Source organism: Budorcas taxicolor, chromosome 13 (genome assembly GCF_023091745.1).
Source record: "Budorcas taxicolor isolate Tak-1 chromosome 13, Takin1.1, whole genome shotgun sequence".
NCBI classification, from domain to species: Eukaryota; Metazoa; Chordata; class Mammalia; order Artiodactyla; family Bovidae; genus Budorcas; species Budorcas taxicolor.
The window spans coordinates 65,426,554-65,445,865 of record NC_068922.1 but is presented as its reverse complement, the minus strand read 5'-3'; the positions used below and the strand labels follow the sequence as shown (position 1 = coordinate 65,445,865).

The 19,312-nt window shown below is 52.5% G+C and overlaps 1 protein-coding gene across 1 annotated transcript in view; it reads right to left on the bottom strand.

Annotated features, from left to right (window-relative positions):
* The window catches only part of DLGAP4 (DLG associated protein 4), an 86,648-nt gene extending 79,859 nt beyond the window's left edge, over window positions 1-6,789 (bottom strand). The window contains exons 1-2 of the mRNA XM_052651357.1: window positions 5,791-6,789; window positions 2,258-2,499 (exon numbers count right to left, since the gene is read on the bottom strand). Coding sequence (XP_052507317.1) covers window positions 2,258-2,499; window positions 5,791-6,789 — 1,241 coding nt within the window. The remainder of the gene's footprint in view (window positions 1-2,257; window positions 2,500-5,790) is intronic.
* Between the last annotated feature and the right edge of the window lie 12,523 nt (window positions 6,790-19,312).

Below are 19,312 nucleotides of genomic sequence, written 5' to 3'. Positions count from 1 at the left end.
CTGACCACTGGCCTCCTCTGCACCACTGCTCTCAAAATAAGGTCCAAGCTGCCAACAGCTCAGCCCTCGATATAGACAAACTTAGACTGGAACCCAGGTTCCTCCCGGGGTGATCTTGGGTAAGCTGTCACCTCGTAAGTCTCAGTTTCCTCACCTCTAAGTGGGAGGTGTCACCGTGCCTGTCTGCTGGGGCTGTGGGGCGGTTTCAGAGATGCAGGTTAAAGGGCACTGGGGCAGGCAGAGAGCCCAGAGAGCAGCAAGTGCTAACAGATGGCCCCCGTTACTGTTACTCCAGGCACGCTCCTTTTTTTGCAATCCCCTTTACTGTGCTCTGCAGAATTATTTTTTACAAATTGAAGGTTTGTGGCAACCCTGAGTTGTCAGGTGTTGCTTAGCATTTTTCAGCAATAAAGCATTTTAAAATTAAGGTATGTACCTTTTAAAAGACATAATGCTATGGCACACTTAATAGACTAGAATGTAAACATAGCTTTTACATGCACTGGGAAACAAAACAATTCACGTGACTCACTTTATTGCGATATTCTCTGTATTACCGTGGTTTGAAGGATGCCTGTACTACTATTATCAATTCGCTCTCATTCAAGGCCTGTACCCTGGTCCTGCCCACCTCTCCCCCCTCCATGCCCACAGATCATTCAAGACTTGTAGGAGGTCAGGACTAGAAGGGATCTTAGAGATCATCCAGCTCAGCCTCCTTTCCTTAAAGCTAGGGGGAAAAGGCTCAGAGAGGGTGAGACCTAGAAACAGCCTACGGTGTCCTGAATTCCCACCTGGAGGCCATTCCCTGCCTTCTGTCCTGGCCAAGGAGACTCCCTGCCTCGGTGCTCCTGTCATCTGCTCCGCTCTCTTCCCACGGCTGCAGTCCTCCCAGCCTGCCTTTTCCGTGAAGCCTTGGCTGTTGCCCCAGGAACTGAAGAACTAGCACTAACCTTGTTTCCTTTACCTCTTCCACACCTTTTGTCTGCTTCTGGCTTGTTTCTCTTCCTCAGTGGGTTCTGAATCGCCTGCAGCAACTTTCACCTGTTTTCTACTCATTCTTTTCTGTTCTCATTCCCCCTGTGACTTCTGCACGTGAAAGCTCACTTCTCTAACATGTTAATTGTTGTTTTCTGTGTGAGTGCATTTCATTTTTCACACTTTCACTAACTCTTCCAAGCCTTAAAACAATAGGCTTGGGTCCCATTCCAGGAATTCCAGGCAAGGTAATGGACAGGTGAAGGCTGTGTATCACTCCCTTTGACTTCTGGATTCTCCCTAATCCTCCAAAGGACAGGGCTCTTCTAGCCAGAAGAAAAGGGTCCCCTGGAGCAGTTCCTGGGGCTGTGGGAGTGGAAACCACCTTGGGGGTGTGGCTCCTCTGGGCAGGGTTTACCTGGGCCAGTCTCTCTAGAGAGACTCCCCTTACGCTCATCAGAGCATAAGGCTCACCTGTGGCCAGGACTTAACTGGGGTGGAGGGGGGTAGTGGGGTAGCTCACCAAATGGCGGGGATGTCCGGAGTCAATTCATCAAAGACCAGGGGCCAACCTAAGGAGGAGGATCTCAGGAGGGGGGCTAAACTGAAGAAGGGTTCACCTAGGGGACCTGAGTCTGAAGCTGGAGGGCAGGATTCATCTGTGGGGCTGCGCTTTCCCGACAGCCGGCAGCCGAAGAGGAGGAAGGCGAGGTTCTCAGGGGTGGGGCATACCTGTGAGGGGCTCACCTGGAAGGCGAGGCTTGGAGCGGGGGTTGCAAGCAGGTAAGGAGGCTTTCGGAGAAGGCAATGACACCCCACTCCAGTACTCTTGCCTGGAAAATCCCATGGACGGAGGAGCCTGGTGGGCTGCGGTCCATGGGGTCGCTAAGAGTCGGACAGGACTGAGCGACGTCACTTTCACTTTTCACTTTCATGCATTGGAGAAGGAAATGGCAACCCACTCCAGTGTTCTTGCCTGGAGAATCCCAGGGACGGGGGAGCCTGGTGGGCTGCCGTCTATGGGGTCGCACAGATTCGGACACGACTGAAGCAACTTAGCAGCAGCAGCAGCAGCAAGGAGGCTTTCCCAGAGGCTAGCTCACAAGTGGGCGGGGCCCCCTGGAGGCGGGGACAGCCGGAGGGCGTGGCCCACGCGGGGGCGTGGCTCACTTTAAGGGAGTGGTCCTTTTAGGGAGCCGAACTTCGAGTGGCCAGGGTTTCTGGTGCCGGGCTCCCGGGGGCAGGGGAGCGACTCTAGGGGCCCGGGCTGTGCGCTCACCTGCGGGGATTGCTCTGCTCTCCCAGCGACTGCTGAGTGGCCCTCAGGTAGCTCTGGCGCCGCGCCGCCGTCTTGGGGGAGGGCTTGGGGCTGCCGCCGGACTCGTCACTGTCCTCGTCGCCCATGGCTTTGATGTAGCTGCCGCTGCGCATTCGCCGGCACGGGATGGGGCCCTCGGCCGTGGCGTCCGCCTCGCGCGGGGACAACAGCGAGGTGGTCCACTCGCCGCCGCCGCCGGGCACCTGGGGATGGACCGCTTTCAGCGAAGGTGGCTCGGGGATTGCGGGTGGGGAGCGCACACCCACAGAGCGCCACCGGCCACCCAGGATGGGACTCATCATCTAGGGACGGAGCTGCGGGATGGAACCCCCATCCCCAAGACCTTAAAGCTCCCTCGCTCTCCCATCTTGAAGAATTCGGCCTTACGTCGAAAGATATCCTGGGAAGTTTCACTATGTGGCCTTCCCTGGCCTTAGATTTTTCCGAGGATCCCAGGCTGGGTGCCCCAGCAAAACCACCCAGACAGAATGTTCACAATGGCTTCCACCCCAGCTACAGTTGTGAGCACCTATACCTTCCTATCACTTCCCCCACCAACTCAGTGGATGGCTCATGATCTCACTGCACAGATGAGAGCCGCAGGCCTGAAAGAGGTCACCAGACCTTAGGATAGTGGGGGAGGACAAGTCAGAGGGCCCCAGCCAGAGGACCTCACCTGAAGGATGGGGGTGAGGTCTCTGGGGCCAACCAACCAACATTCCTCACCCCATAGATGGGTGAATTGAGGTACCGAGAGCAGAGGGGCTTTCCTGGGTTGGGCAGCCATGTGGTGAGCTGGAAAAAGGGCTCAGTGTTCCCATCTGAACCCCAGGGACCCCATCAGTGGAAGGGAGCTGTGATAAGGGCAAGTGAGGCTGCAGCTGTGAGGGCAGCTCTGACCCCAGTGGTTACAATGGCAAACCAACGGAGGGGACCCCTCCTGCCCTCTGAGGCCAGGATCCGCCAGCTGCTCCAGGAAGCACAGTCTACGCCCTCGTTCATCTGATACCCACCGACGTGTCCACGACAGTGGATGGTCACCATGTGACGGAGTATGGCTGTACCTCAGCCCAGCACAGGGTGAACACATCGTGCCATGTACACTCATCTCAGAGAGCAGGCATAACCCCCCGCTCCCGCCTCTTGAAGGACACACCCCAGCTACTTCAAGGTGTGCCGCTCCTTCAGTGAGTGCATGATGTGAACACAGAGCTTACATGCCTTCTCACGTGCACACTAGCCGCCAGTGCACCTTGGACCCACCTCAGCTTGTCCCCGCCTCACTGTGTCCCGGCCTCAACACATGCAGAGCGCACTCTCTCGCTGGGTCTATACGTCACTGTGGACACCCAGGCACACATGTTTCTCAGTGCACACAGCACACCGATTCTTGCCCACATCCACAAATGCACACACTCCCCAAATCACCATGCCTGCAGAGTCCACATTCTTCTTGGCCCCTGCATTGCTGGTAGCTGATTCCTGGCTGAGGGAAGGTCCCTGCCTGAGATTCCCAGCCCAGGTCCCCCCTGCAGACTTCTCATTAATGCCTTCTCCCCGGCCGACTGTTCTGTACATTCCACCCCAAACCATTGGCGAGTCCATCCTCTCTTCCTCCACCTGTCCCTTGGGAAGGTGGCTTTGTATACCCCTGCTTAACACCTGTTGCTTCCCTAGCTCTTACCCACCTACTTCCTGTGGAGCAAACAGTTGGCACTAACCCAGAGCCCACAGGGCCACTCTTTCATGGTGTTTCACCATGGGAGCATTTCATGGAAGCATTTTCACATGATCAGACTAAACCACATCATCTGAGAGGGAGTTAGGTGGCACACCACCCTCTCCTATATTCTAAACTAAGGAAGGTAGATTGAGAGCCACAAAAGCCTTAAATATATAAAATCCTGCCTAGACTTCATTTCCCTCCTTTGGAAAAACAAAAAGAATCTTTCTCCTCCATAGTCTCACTGTCTTTAGAATTCTATATAGAATGACAAGAATGCAGGCTTCTGTCAGACTTTGATGTTCATCTGGTTCAAAATGCATCTAATGTGTTTCCAAGGGCTGGCCAGGCCTGTGCTGACCTGCCCTCTGGGATGAGGCACTCGCTACCTACTGAAGCAGCCCCTCCCATCTAGTGAACAGAAAATTTACTCCTGCCATTTTCACCTACAGCTTGGGCTCTGGCGCTGGGAGCTCCCCAGGTCACAGCCACTCACCCTGCCCTTGAGGAGGCCAGTGCATGTGTAGCAGCAGAGATGTCTCTGAGCCTTCTGCCACTTTCCAGCAGTGGGACCTTGGTGCATAATAAGTGCCTCAATCAACTCTAGTGTCTGAAAGAAAAAAGCTAGTCCTCCAACAGGACTTAGGCCTCTGGGCTCCTGCAGCTCCCTGCTCATCTACATCACATTCTGCTCTCACTGACAGGACTGTCTGTTCGTGTGTTTTTTTCTCCAGCGTGCATGCTCAGTCGCTCAGTCATGTCTGACTCTTGTGACCCTATGGACTGTAGCCCGCCAGGCTCCTCTGTCCATGGGTTTCTATTCCTCCTCCAAGGGGTCTTCCTGACCCGGAGATCGAACCCACATCTCCTGCATCTCCTGCACTGTCAGGCGAATTCTTTACCGCTGAGCCACCTGGGAAGCCCCCTTTTTCCTCCTAGCATCCTGATAATTGGGAATAGGTCTTATTTACTTTTTGATCTCTTCACTTAAGTGCTCATCTGCTCATCTACCCCTCTCTCCTCTCATGTTTCTTGAGCACTTCCTCTATGACAGACTGTCTTGGGCCTTGGGGACACAGAATGGCACCAGATATGGTCCCTGTCCTCAAGGAGCACCCAGTCTGGTGGCAGTACCAGGTAGGAGGTTGGCACCAGAATGCCATGCAATTGGTTCTAGGAGGGGATAGAGGGCACAGCTTTCAGATTTTTCTTCTCAAGAGCAGGGACATATGGGCTTCCCTGGTGGTCTTGTGGTTAGGAGTCCACCTCCCAGCACAAGGGACGAAGGTTTCATCCCTGGTCCAGAAAGATCCCACATGCCATGGAGCAACTAAAGCCTGTATGCCACAACTCCTGAAGCCCATGCGCCTAGAGCTCATGATCTGCAACAAGGGAAACCATCGCAATGAGAAGCCCATGCACCACAATGAAGAGTAGCCCCTGCTCACCGCAACTAGAGTAAGCCCACGTGTAGCTGTGAAAACCCAGCACAGCCAAAAATGAAAATAAATATTTTTTTTAAGGGAGGGCAGGGATATGTTTTAGTCCTTACTCAGGGCTAGTCTCAGAAGGGTCTTAATGGCTCTTGAGCACATGACCAATGGAAAGAATCTTCTTATTAGCAAGATACCACCGGCCACCCACTTCCTAGGTGAGTAAACCGAGGCCTGAATGAAACAACCTTCCAACTCAACCTGTGGTACAGCTGGGTCTCAAATTGGTGCCTTCCCCACAACCCCTCACCCCACCCCTGACCTTGGCAGGGACCCACCTGCAGGTAATGGTAGGCGAGACCCTGGTGGCAGGATTTGGACTTTAGCAGGCTCTTATCCAAGGTGGCCGAGGTCTTCTGGCAGACCTCGTGGGCGTGGCTGAGGGTCAGAGTGGACCAGGAGCCCCGCTTGACATAGTTGGTGTCGGTGCCCACCCCAAGGCTGGGGCAGGTGGCCGGGGGTGCGGGCGGGGGTGGCGGGGCGGTTAGCTCGGTGGTGGTGTTCTTGGCGGCTTTGAGCATGTGCCCGCTGATGGTGTTGTAGGCGTGCATGAAATAGCGGGGCTGGCTGCGCTCCGCCTGGCGGCCAAGTGTCATCAGTCCCGAGGCCGGGCCGCTGCTGCGGAAGGCGCCACCTTCACCATCCAAGTTGTCATCGGAGCTCCACCAGCCCGAGATATTGGAGCGGCTGCGCCGCTTGGGCTCCCCGGCCTTGGCCCGCTCCTTGCTCTTGGCCCTCCGGCCCTTGCCGTCCTCCAGGACGCCTTTCTTGCCACCATTGCCACCAACCTTGCCTGCCGTGCCCTCCAGGGAGGGTGCCTTGGTGAAGAAGAGCCGCTGGACGGAATGGACCAGGTGGCGGATGCGGCCAGGACTCTCGCCCCGGGCCTTGGCCTCCCCGCGGGGGAACTGGAGCGTGCTAAAGCCATCGCGATGGATGGGCAGCTGCTTCTCAAACTGGTCCAGCAGGTTGGCAGGCAGCCGGTTGATCTTGGTGGCCTGGGCGTGGCTGGGGAAGGGGCTCTCCTCTGGCACCTCGAAGTGGGAGTTATAGTGGATTCGGGGGAAGGTGCTGCTCGGCGGTGGCAGCTGGTTGTTGAGCGGGAAGAGCCCATCCCCTGGCAGGGCATTCTGCCCGGGGAAGCGGGCCTCACGGGCAAAGGCCTCTGTGGGCGACAGCAGGTAGGGGTTGCGGTCAGGCCCGGCGAACAGGGGCTCGTGTGGTGGGTCCAGGCTGTCGGAGAGGTGGCGGGGGCGGCTGTCACCGAGGCCTTTCATGATCCCGGCCCTCAGGGCAGGAGCCGTCCCCCTAGCGGGGCGCCCGGGTTGCCTCTCCCGGGCAGCAGCTGACCTGGGGAGAGAAGACAGACAGGCGTCAGCTGGATTTGGAGGCTAAGGCTAGCCCAGACTCCCCACAGATCTCAAGGCTGGGAAGATTTCTGAAGACTCCTGGCCTGCCCTTAGCATTGTGCATTGAGATCAAGAGTAAAATGGACAATGAAAACCCAGCACGGCCAAAAAAAAAATTATATATATTCTTCATTGACAAGCTTATTCTAAAATTTATACGGAAACAAGGAATTTTTTAAAGTTCATTTATATCATTTTTTAAATTTCAAATACAAATGATAGCATTAAAAAAAAAAAAAAAGGTAAAATGGAGACCCACTCACCATATACGAAAATAAAAGCGACAGCTCAGGCTAGCAAACTGTTAAAATATGTTCTATTTTCCTATCTTGATGAATATATTTTCACAATAAACTGGAAACCCAGGTTCAAACTCAGACTTCTTGTGTGTGTTAGTCACTCAGTCATGTCCAACTCTTTGTGACCCCATGGACTGTAGCCCATCAGGCTCCTCTGTTCATGGAATTCTCCAGGCAAGAATACTGGAGTGGGTAGCCATTCCCTTCTCCATGGGATATTCCCTAACCAGGGATCGAACCCAGGTCTCCTGCATTGCAGGCATTCTTTAGCACAGGGCCACCAGGGTCTCCTCCAGATTCCATGGCCGCATGACTGTTCCTCACCGCAAGGAGCCCCATACATGCACGCTCACTCCACATGTCCCCCAAACAGCCACCCCTCATCCCCAGGGCTGGTCCCACTGGCAGTGTAGACCACCATGGGACGATCTGTGCTGGCCCTGGAAGCAGGCCTGCCATCCTTGGACCTGGCTATTTTCATGACCAACGGTGCTTCAAGCCTTCCTCAGCCTGAGACTTGCACAGAGTCCACTGGGTGGAATTCTCCCCGTTCTTTGCCAGAACCTCTCCTTGCCTCTAGAAGCCTGAGGGACCCCACTTCTGAAGTCCAGAGCATTTTAATAATGGTCCTTGTGACTGAACAGCCCCCCTGGAAGCATCTCTACTTCTACCAGGTGACTTGTCAGAGCCTTTATCCCCAGCCTGGAGAGGAACTCTGCTGATTCGCATCTTTATCTTCATTACAGCAGCCAGATGAGGTGGAGGACCATCGTCTCCATTTTACAGATGGGGAAACCGAGGCTGGGAGAAGCAATTCTAGCCAAAGTGAGTAAGTAACTCAGACTTCAGCCACCTACCCCATCAGTGTGCCAGACAGTCAAGTATCCTCCTCCACTCCAGCCAGCAGCAGCTCCCTCTAGACACAAAACCACCCCCGGATCCCTCTTGCTCCTGGCCAAGCTTCCTTACAGCCCCTCAGGGCTGCAGTGTCCCTGAGCTCAGGGGCCAGCCTCCTCGGCTCTCCAGCTGGAGAACTGTGTGTGTGGCAATCTGTCCTTGGTGCCCACTCAAGAAAGGTCGATGATACTGAAAACGCAGAAGAGTTTGCAAACACAGTCCGCTTGCTCGCTGGCTCAGCAGGGGCCTGACTCCCTCCAAATACCAGAGGTGGAGCGGGCTGGCCACCAGGAGCAGAAGACAGCTGCAGTCCTGCCCCAGAAGCGCACACTACACTCGCCCTCTCAGCCCCGAGCACTTCTCTCCCGACCTTTCTTATCTTTCCCCTAATAACAGTTCCCGCTGTGCCTGAAAAATGATTCAGACTCCCTTCTTGTGGTCTAGGTGGAATCAGCCTTATTGCAGAGCGCCAGGGGTAGACACGTGACCCAGGCCTGGCCAATCAGAGTCCTGCATCCCCGAGTACTGATTGGCTCTGAGATAGAAACAGGATCTTTGTTAGCCAGTGAGAGTCAGCCCTGGGATTATGGCTAAACTCTTGGGAAAGAGGCAACCTCAGGCTGCTATCTGAGTGTCAGCCTGCAGTCCTTTGTCAAGATCTCGCCTAACATCTTAGATATGAGAGTTAAGAGCCTTTTTGCTTAAGTCTGAATTGAGTTTCTGTGTCTTTCAATAAGAGCCTGTTACTGAACTCATGTCCAGTTGGTGACTACGGCAGTGGCTGTGAGTACCCGACCCGTATCTCACTGTGATGCTCAATAGGCTGACTTCCAACTGTCAGTGCCTGCATCCCTGCTGGAGGGAGCGGGGGCTTTTTCTAGCAGCTGAAGTGCTCTCTGCTCTCATGTGGCTGGCAGGAACTGCGGGAGAATTAACAACCCCCTCCCCACCGCGCCTTCTGGCTGCAGCTCTCAGCTACTGACTCTGCGTGGTTGGTATATAAATATCCTGGCTCTTTCCCCCTTGGCTGGGACTACAGAGGAGTGGGCTCTACGGTCCTCAGTGAGCTCCAGTTGGGCGGTCACTTGCTTGATAACGCTCCTTCCATTGGCCACCGCCCTTCCCTGCCTTACCTCCCTCCTCCCACACTGTGCCGCCTATTCCCCAATAAAGTACTTGCACCTGAATCCTTATCTTGGTCATGCTTCTGAGGAACCCCAACTGTGACAGCCCCAGGGACTCCACCTCAGTTATATTTTCGGATGCCATCCCCTCTCTGTATCCTCTGTCTATGTCACTCCCACCGCTCACCTGGAAAATCATATCTCCTCCCTGGTCTCTCTATGTTCACTCTAAGACCCCTGCAATCCAGGCTGCAAACTGCAACTGGAATGATACTTCTAAAATGCCAAAGCAGTAGCGTCCTTCCACTTCAGTGGTTCCCCGAAGTTCTTTTATTTTTTTAAAAAAGATTTTTTGTTGTTATTGTTAAATTTATTTATTTATTGACTTGGCTGCATCAGGTCTTAGTTGCAATGCAGAGGATCTTCACTATGTCACAGGGAATCTTACATTGTGGCACACAGACCTTCTAGTTGGAGCTCAGTAGCCCCACAGCATGTGGAATCTTAGTTCCCCGACCAGGGATCAAACCCACATCCCCTGTATTGCAAGGTGGATTCTTAACCACTGGACCACCAGGGAAGTCCCATCCCCATGGCTCTTGGCTGGGTGTTCAAGGCCACTGAGGAGAGCTAGTCTCTGCAGACCGCTAACCCTAGGCTCCAGCCACGTGGCATGCTGGAGCTAAAGCAACTGTGAGACAAAGAGTGTCAGCCTGGGAAAGAGACAGCATAAGGCCTCACGGCAAGGTCACTCCAGCCTGGAACCCAAGGTTCTTTACTCATAACCCCACTGGTCCCCCTGAACTAGAGGGTCTGCAAAGGAAGAGGACTGTGTTGGGGCTAGATCACCAGCTAAGGAGTAGAGGGTGAGGAGATGCCTCAGTGAAGAGTGGAGGGCTAGAAGGCCCAGCATTAGTTTCGACCAGCTTCTGCAGCCTCAGTCCCACTTCGGAACTGAGGCACCTCCGTCTCCAGCAGCCAAGGGCACTGGCTGTTGACAGTTCATGGCCGGGTACCTGTTAGGACTTGCTCTCCGCCAAAGGGCGATGCCTCAGTCAAGGTCACGCATCTTTCCAGGGGCAGCCTGTGTCTAGTCACTGATGGGTGCACAGAACCGAGGTCTGGCCTTCCTGCCCCATTCACAACAAATGGGCCATCCCAGCTCCAGAGCTTCCCCTGGGATTAGCCGAGGCCTTTGTTGTAACTGCAGCTCCCCCTAACTCTTCACACTGCCCCATCCTGTGCCCCTCGGCTGTCACAGGTGTTCCCAAGAGACTTCCCAGGAAAACTTCAGAGTCTACTTCCTGGGGAATCTGACCCAAAGCCAGAGTGTAGCTGGGTTCTACTTCTTTCACTTCTTACTGCGGGTCATTTGGTGATTTAATTATCCCTCCTAAGCCTCAGTCTCCTCCTCTATAACATGGGTATGAGGATCTTCAAGACTATGATGAGGATTAATTATGACGTCGGATAGAAAGCCTCTAGGCCCTTGATAAATATCAGTAGTGCTCTGGTCCTCATCTCACCATACTTCTTAGGGGAAGGCCAAGGCATCCAGTGTAGGAGGCCACATAGCTGAGCGGAAGATGCAGGCAACTGCGCCCAGATGCCAGTCCTGGCCCTGCTCTGTACTGGCTGCGACCTTGGATGGGTCCCTCTCAGTTTCCACCTCTAGGGTTTGCTGAGGGTGGTCTGGCCACGTGGATCCACCCTGAGCTCTCTTGGCCAGGATTCTTGGAACACTGGATGCCAACCTCTCAGTCACCTAGCACCCAGGGGTGGCAGGAGCCTCACCTTGGGGAAGTCTTAAAATAGGCAGGCCTCGGCCTTGCAGGGGAAGCAGCTGGCTGCCTTTGTCTCCGAGCTATACTTAGGCCCATCTGGGTGCCCATAATTACCTCTCATTAATATAAGCCTCATTGCCCTCCTGGAAACATGGAGGAACCAGCAGAGCTGCTGCCTCCCCGAGAGCCCTGCCTGCTCGGTGGGACCTCTGTGTTTGCAGCCGCTACCCCCATCTGCACAGAGTGGCACCTCCCTGCTCTATCCCAGCTCACCCTGGAGCCAAAGTTGGCCAGTGAGCATGGGAGAGCTAATGACGGACAAGGCCAGGAACAGAGCCCAGCATGGCCCGTCCCGAAGCAAAACTCACCTGATTGAGCCATTTCCCTAATCTAGAACTTTCTCTGGATCCTCTTCCCTCCTCAGTCCAAACTCCTTGGTGCAGCAATCAAGAAAGACCCTTACTGGACTTCCCTGGCAGTCCAGCGGTTAAGATGCTGTACTTCCATTGCAGGGGGCAGGGGTTCAATCCCTGGTTGGGGGACTAAGATCCACATGCCACATGATGAGGCCAGAGGGGAAAAAATTAAAAAGGCCCTTCATGATCTAACCCTAAGCATCTTTTCCAACATTTCCCATCTCCCTTTTCACAGTCCCTCCCTTTAAGCAGCCCAGATTCCTCACTATTTCCTATCTACATCTTTGCATTTGGTGCTACCTGAAACACTGGTCTTGCCTATGGTCACATTAACAGAAAAGGAGTCTAAATGAAGGGAGAGGATACTTCTGTTCAGTGCTGAGTCCTGTTCTTAAGAGAGAGACAGACAGAGTGGGACATGGGAGAGTGAGTTGAGTGATGGAAGGCTGGAAATGGTATGGATGATGGCTGGATATTCTGGGGATGTTCATGGAAGTCCATGGAGGATGCAGCCACTGTGTTCAGCCTCTGAAGGGCTGATGTGTGGAAGGGGAAGGATGGCCTCGATGTGGCCTGGGGTAGGGCTGGAGGCAGAGAGAGGCAGGCTGTGTTACACTGTGACTTCATCTCTGGGTCCCCCTCCCGTTCTCCTGCCACAGCTCCTGCTCTATCTCTGGCTGGATTCCCCTCCTCTGACCTCTAAATGCTAGAGGAACTGCTCCCCGCTTCTCCCGACACTCCCTCTTCTGCTGATCTCATCCAGACTTGTGGCTTTAAACACCACCTATATCTGACAACTCCTAAATTTACATCTTCCACCCAATCTCTCTCAGACACCAGACTCACATCTCTAACTGCCTCCTTGACATCTTGCCCTGGAGGTCCAAAATCGAATGTCTGATCTCCCACCTACCCTGACCCACTCCTCTGACAGTCCACTCCAGTTCAGCTCATGACAACTCCATTCTCCTGCTTGCTCAGGTCAGAAACCTTGGAATCATCCTTGACTCACCTTTTTCTTACCGCCTCCTCCCAACTCCAATCCCATTCAACAGCAAATCCTTCAAAATCCCACCACTTCTCCCCGCCCCTACTGCCCTGCCCATGGCCAGGCCCCTATCGGATCTCACCCAGACAATTTAAACTCCCATTGCCCTTAAACTCAAAGATTATCTTTTTACTCTTGTTTTTTTCTTTTAAATTTATTTATTTGACTGTATCAGATCTTAGTTGAGGCATGTGGGCTGTTCGTTGCAGGATACAGGCTTCTCTAGTTGTGGCACGTGAGCCTACTTGCCCTGGGGCATGTGGAATCTTAGTTTCCTGACCAGGATCAAACCTACATCCCCCGCATTGGAAGATGGATTCTTAACCACTAGACCACCAGGAAAGTCCGCTTTTCATTCTTCTTACTTCTTGCTTTCCTGGCCTCACTTCCTGCCCCCTCCCTTGGACCTCCATTCTGTTCCTTGGACACAAATCATTAACCCCCCATCTTGGGGCTTTTGCCCTTACTGGTGCCTGAAATGCTCTGTCCCCCTCTGACCATGTGACTCCTCCTTCACTTTATCCAGATTTCAGTGCACAGGCTGCCTCCACAGAGAGGCCAGCCCCTTACCTGCCAGCCCTTCCTTCTGTATCGCCCAGCTTTATGTCCCATGGAGCCTGAGATAGCAGGTTCAGGGTCTGTCTTTGTCACTCTTGTGTCACTTGCACCCAGCACAGCGCCTGGACCCAGTGGAGACTCATCAAGCTTCTGCTAACTGAAGAGAGCGGCAAAAGGTCTTGGGGATGCTCAGAAGCGATGAAGAAAGTGAGGCAGCCACAGGGTGGTGAGCTTTTAGCTCCAGCTCATCAAAACGATCCTTCCTCGAATGCTTTCTGGATAGCAGGATAGCCCATTTGTGAGCTCATTTAATCCTCAGCGCAGCTCTTCTTGGTGGGCATAATGAGCCCACTGTGGTAGTGAGCCTCCAACATACACTCCGGTGGTCCCACCTCCTGCTACTCACGTTCTTGTGTACAACCCACCCCAACCCGAACAGGGTTGACTATGCAACTGACAAGATATTGTGGAAATGACCGAGCATAACCTCTGAGGCAGGTCAGAACAGACACTGCAGCTTCTTTCTCGCTCTCTTGGACAACCGGCCCTGGGGGCGGTCAGCCGCCATGTTGTGGGGACACTCAAGCAGCCCTAAGGAAAGGTCCATGTAGGAGGAACTAAGGCAGCCTGCCGACAGCCAGCTCTCATTTTCCAGCCACGTGAGTGGCTGCAGATCCTCCAGCCCAGTTAGGACTTCAGATGGCTGCAGCCCCGGGGAACACCTAGACTGCAACCTCCTGAGAGACTGTGGGCCACTGAGGCTGTTTCTGACAGATCCTCCAGCCCAGTTAGGACTTCAGATGGCTGCAGCCCCAGGGAACACCTGGACTGCAACCTCCTGAGAGACTGTGGGCCACTGAGGCTGTTTCTGACTCTCAGATACTGTGTGAGATATAATACATTTTTTGGTTTGTTTTAATATTTATTTATTTGGCTGCACCAGATCTTAGTTGCAGCATTCGGGATCTTCAGTTGTGGCATGGGAACACTTAGTTGTGGCATGTGGGATCTAGTTCCCTGACCAGGGATTGAACTTGCCTCCCCTGTATTGGGAGAACACAGCCTTAGCCACTGGACCATGAGGGAAGTCTCTGCATGTTGGTTGCTTTTAAAGCCACTGCCAGGTTTATATATATACATATATATATATATATATTTTTTTTTTTTTAACACAGAAATAGGTGACTAATATTAGTACATCCATGTTTGCAAAGAACTCAGATGGCTAAAGTCACATGCTCTAGACCCCATAGCTGGTAGAGGTCAGAGTCTGGTGCAAATCAGTCCAACTACTGAGCCCACATTCCAGGCTGAGGTTCCAGGATCCTTCCCATCTATGAAGGATCTGTTATCCCGATGGTTTCAAGGTCAGAATTATCTCCAGCCTAAGTCTGTGTCCATAGCAACTGTTTAGAAAGCATGACATTCAATCAACTGGTTGTTTGGTCAACAAGATAGCCGGCAATGGCTCCAGCAGGTTCCCCTGGATGGGGCTGTTCAGGACATGTGGCTGACCCTGTCCCCGACTTAGGTCCCCTCCTCTGCTCAAAGCCAAATTCCTATGCCTCCCATCCTGGTGGTGAACTCTGGACCCAGGGCCTGGGATGTGGGTGCTGAGCTCCTCTGAGGTGAGGGGCACAGATTTGGAGTTGAGGAGCTCTGTGGGGACAGGACTGCTAACCAGGCCTCTGTGAGACTGTACCCCATTTAAATAGCCTTTCTCAGCAGGGCCTTCAGAGGTCACCAGCACACTCCCCACTTGGCACCCAACTTTGTGTGGCAGACACAGAAAAGGTAGAAGGAAATAACCTAGAGCCTCAGAACAAAGGAACTACAGGGGAAGAATCACAACAGAGTCATCCTTTCAAAATCCCAAATAGAATAGAATAGCTTCATCCAGTTCCTTTCAAGGTTTCCCCTGGTCCTCGAGCAAAACCCCATCCCTCGACTTCCCTGATGGTCTGGTGGTTAAGAATTCACCTTCCAATGCAGGGGACATGGGTTTGACCCTGGTCTGGGAAGATTCTACATGCCATGGGCAACTAAGCCCATGCACCACAGCTAGAGAGTCCATGTGCTGCAATGAAAGATCCTGCATGTTGCAACTAAGACCAGACATAGCCCTCCCAAAAGACCAACAACTCCCCAAAACAACCCATCCTCCTCATCCTGACTCATCCACACTGGCCCCCTCATTCAGCATTTCTCCAGCACCCCCAGCTCTTTCCTGCCACAGGGCCTTTATACATGCTGTTCCCTCTGACTGGAAATTTTTCCTTCCAAATCTTCACATACCAGCTATTTCTGTTGACTTGAATCTCTGCATAAGGCCTTCCCTGACCCCTATGTCCAAGACAGTTCCTCCGTCCCATCCTCCTCTCCCTTGACCTTCTTGATTTCCTTCAAAGCACTCATCAGGGTTTCCAACTATCCTGCTTGATTCCCTGTGTACTTGATTAATATCTGTCTCCCCAGTCTCTGTGGGCTCTGAGAGGGGAGGAGGTGGGGACCATGTTATTTCATTTTCAACTGTATCCCCGGCATGAAGGACAGAGTCATCACATAGTAGGTAAACAATATGCAGTTGTTAAATGAGGTAGTTGGACAGACAGAGCCTCAGAGGGAGGGTAGCTGGAAAGAGCTGGAGCTTCCCAAGGGGCGAGAAGGGAGTTGATTATTGGCTTAACTCACTCCTCTTTCCCACTTCTTCTCCATGCCTGTGTCCCACATAGGCTGGTCTATTTCTAGTCCCTAGAACCTTTCTGAAAAATGCTCTGTTCCTAACCTCCTTCCCTATTTAATATCCTCAAAGCTCAGAAGAGATACCTCCTCCACCAGGAAGTCCTCTCTGACCTTACAGGCGGAGAAGGAAGGTTTCCTCTGGGTTCCCCAGTGATGGGAGCCACCATCCTAAGGAATCGTAGGCAGTCCTGAGAGTTTCTCTAGGCCTGAAGCAGGACCCTGCACAGAGCTGGGTCCCATACATGTTCAGGCATGAAGAGGGTGACACACATTGAGGTTACTCAGATTCTCGCTGTTATCCTGAATCCCTGATGGCTAGTCTCCCTGTTTGATTCTCATAAGTGTCATGGTTTAAACGGTGAATCATATGCTTACCCCATACAAGAAGAAACATGGGGACACCGGCAAAAGAAGACGTGTCTGTGGCTGAGATGGATTAAGTGGGATCTGAGTTTCTGCCCCAACTTCCCAAGCCAGGACCCCCTCAATCCTAGGGGAATCAGGGTCAGCCCACCCTCACCTAGGAAAATCCCAAGTTGGGGAGACGAAAGGGTGATTATCATGACTTCCCCTTCCCCTCCTCCTCCAGGCTTCACCAAGGGGCTACCACTTGGCACTTCAAACCTTGTTGCCCTTCTTCAGCCACTCCCTGAGATGTCCTAGGGAGTATTGAGGATAGTCCTCTCCCTGTAGGCAGTGCAGTATGGAGGCTGAGAATGTGGGCTCCGGAGGCAGCCTCCCCAAGTTTGAAGCCTGGTGCTATGTGACCTTGAGCTGGTTACTGAACCTCCCTGAGTCTGGCATCCTAAAATGGTTGTTGGGAAAGATAAATGAAGTTATTAATAATATAGTCAGATGGCTTGGCACAGCACCAGGCATGGTGAGTGTCCTACATGTATTCACTATCACTGTCCGTATCAACAGGACCCACCCACAAGCAGACAGGGCTGGACACCACCCATGTTTAGCTACTTAGAAGCTCAGAGAGGGAATGAGATTTGGCCTGGATCACACAGCATGTTTGTGATAGCTGTGATTTGATCCCAGGCTTCTGACTCCTAGTCCAGTGCACTCTGGAGGTCAAGAACCAACAACAGCTGGGTGTGTCCTGGCCTGTGGGCACTTTCTGAGTGGCCCTCTCCCTTCCACATATCCCCAGAGCCCAACTGTCTAGACGAGCTCTAGACATTTAATTAAACTTAAAAAGAATTAAATAAAAATGAAAATTCAGCTTCTCAGTCTCACTAGCTATATTTCCACTGTGTAATGGCCATGTTTTTGCTAGTGGCTACCACACACACAGTGCAGATAGAGACCATTTCCACCAGTACAGGCAGCTGGGACAGCGAGTGCTGCCTGGAACTGGATCATTCCATGTGGTTATTGATCATGATGGTTATGTGGGACTGAAGGGGGATAAGATGGGGTCTCAGCCTTTGTAATGCCCACAGAAGCCTCTCTGAAGCCCACTAATTGTGGAATGCTCAGCTCTGAATCTGTCGTATCTTGTCCCACCTCCTCAGGATACACTTTGCTGACTGGGTTCGGGCAGAGGCTGGGACTCACTCAAGGTCATATGGCAGGTGGACGCTTCAAGGGCTCAGGTCGCCTGACTCTGGGTTTGCTGTGCCCCAGCGCCCTGCTGCTCAGGCTACAGTCAGCAATCTGACTGAGATGCTGGTAAACAGAAATGATTTTTTTTTTTTTTTTTTTTTTTTTTTTTTTTTTGCTGATGAACAAAAGCCAAAAAACCACTCTGGGATGGACGGCAGGGGACAATTGGTCACAGCTGCAGAGCGGGTGCCTGTCAGCACCACGGACAGCTCCCCAGGTTGCACTGGGATGCCTACAGGACTAAGAAGGGGGCAAAGGCAGAACTCATCTTCTCCCCATCCCACTCCAGAAGGGCCTAGAGGGACCCCAACAGCCCCCGTGGCTGCCATGTCAAAACATTCCTTGTGTTGGTCGGGCCCGGGACTCTCAGTTCCGGCAGACTCACTATGCGGCCTCAGGCAAGTCATCTTCCTTTTCCCACCTTGGTTACCTCATTTGGAAAATGGAGATGATTATCCCAACTGTGTGGGGCCCTTGTGAGGCGCCAAATGGGATTAATTTGGCTAAGAGAGAGTTTGTCCACCAGGAGGTGCTAAGAGAGTTGAATCTCATCTGACTTGGGTTTGAATCTGGCACTACCTCTTCCCAGCAGTGTGACCTTATGCAGGTCATCTGGCCTCTCCAAGCTTCAGTTTCTTTGCCTAGGAAGCATGGATAAGATATTTTACTTGCTACAGTGGAATATTATTTCTCCATAAAAAGAACAAAGTACTGATACATGTTCCAGCATGGATGAACCCTGAAAACATCACACTAAGTTAAAGGAGCCAGACACAAAAGCCCAGCTATGGTATGATTCCTTTTATGTGAAATATCTATACTGGCTAAATTACTAGAGACAAAAAGAAGATTAGTGGTTGCCAGGGGCTAGGAGGAGCAGGGAGTGACTGTTAAATAGGTACAAGATTTTTCTTAGAGGTGATAAAAGAGTTTTAAAAATAGACAGTGGTGAAGGGGGACTTCCCTGGTGGTCCAGCGGTTAAGAATTTGCCTTTCAATGCAAGGGACACAGGTTCGATTCCTGGTCAGTGAACTTAGATCCCACATGCCATGGGGCAACTGAACCCACACACTGCACCTACTGAGCCTGCATGCTCTAGAGCCCGTGTTCTGCAACAAGAAGCCCTTGCACCACCAACTGGAGAAGTCCCCAAGTGCTGCAACAAGAGAAAGCCGGTGTGCAGCAATAAAGACCGGTATAGACAAAAGAAAACAGTGGTGAAGGCTGTAAAATGCAGTAGATGGACTTAATGCCACTGAATCGCACACTTTGATACGGTTAAAACGGTACATTTTATGTGTATCCTACCACAAGTTAATACATTAAGATATTTCACTTATAGGGTATGTATGGAGCTTCAGCAAAAGCATGCCTGCAGAGCACCCACAAAAGTTTCTGGTACATGCTTGGTATGGGAACCCCCAACAGCCTTTCAAGACCTTTCTGAAGTTTATTTATCAGGTGTTTCCTACATATGCACAAGCCCTTTATATGAATTGTCTTGTTAGAGCCTCCAGTAAGCCCTTGGAAGAGCATCCTATTGTTAGCCCCACTTTATAGAAGGCGCAGAAAGAAGTGGCTGTCCAAGGTCACATAGGTGGGACATGACGGAGCTGGGATTTGAACCAGGCAGTTTGGCTCTAGAGCCTGTCCCTCCAGCCCCCTCCCTGAGCTACCTCTCAGCTTTCAGATAACAACGTCCCCTGTGCCACCACCTTGCGGAGCCCCAAGCTGGGATCAGGGGACACACTCTTCAACCGCCTGCTCACCATGACCCTCCTGGAAGAGGTCTGTTAGGGGAAGGTCATCCAAGGGACACACTGCCCTGTTCTCCAGCTTCCCGAGGCCTGCCTGTGGGCATGTGGGCCCAAGAGTTCACCTGCCTCAGCCTGATTCATTTTGGGCCCC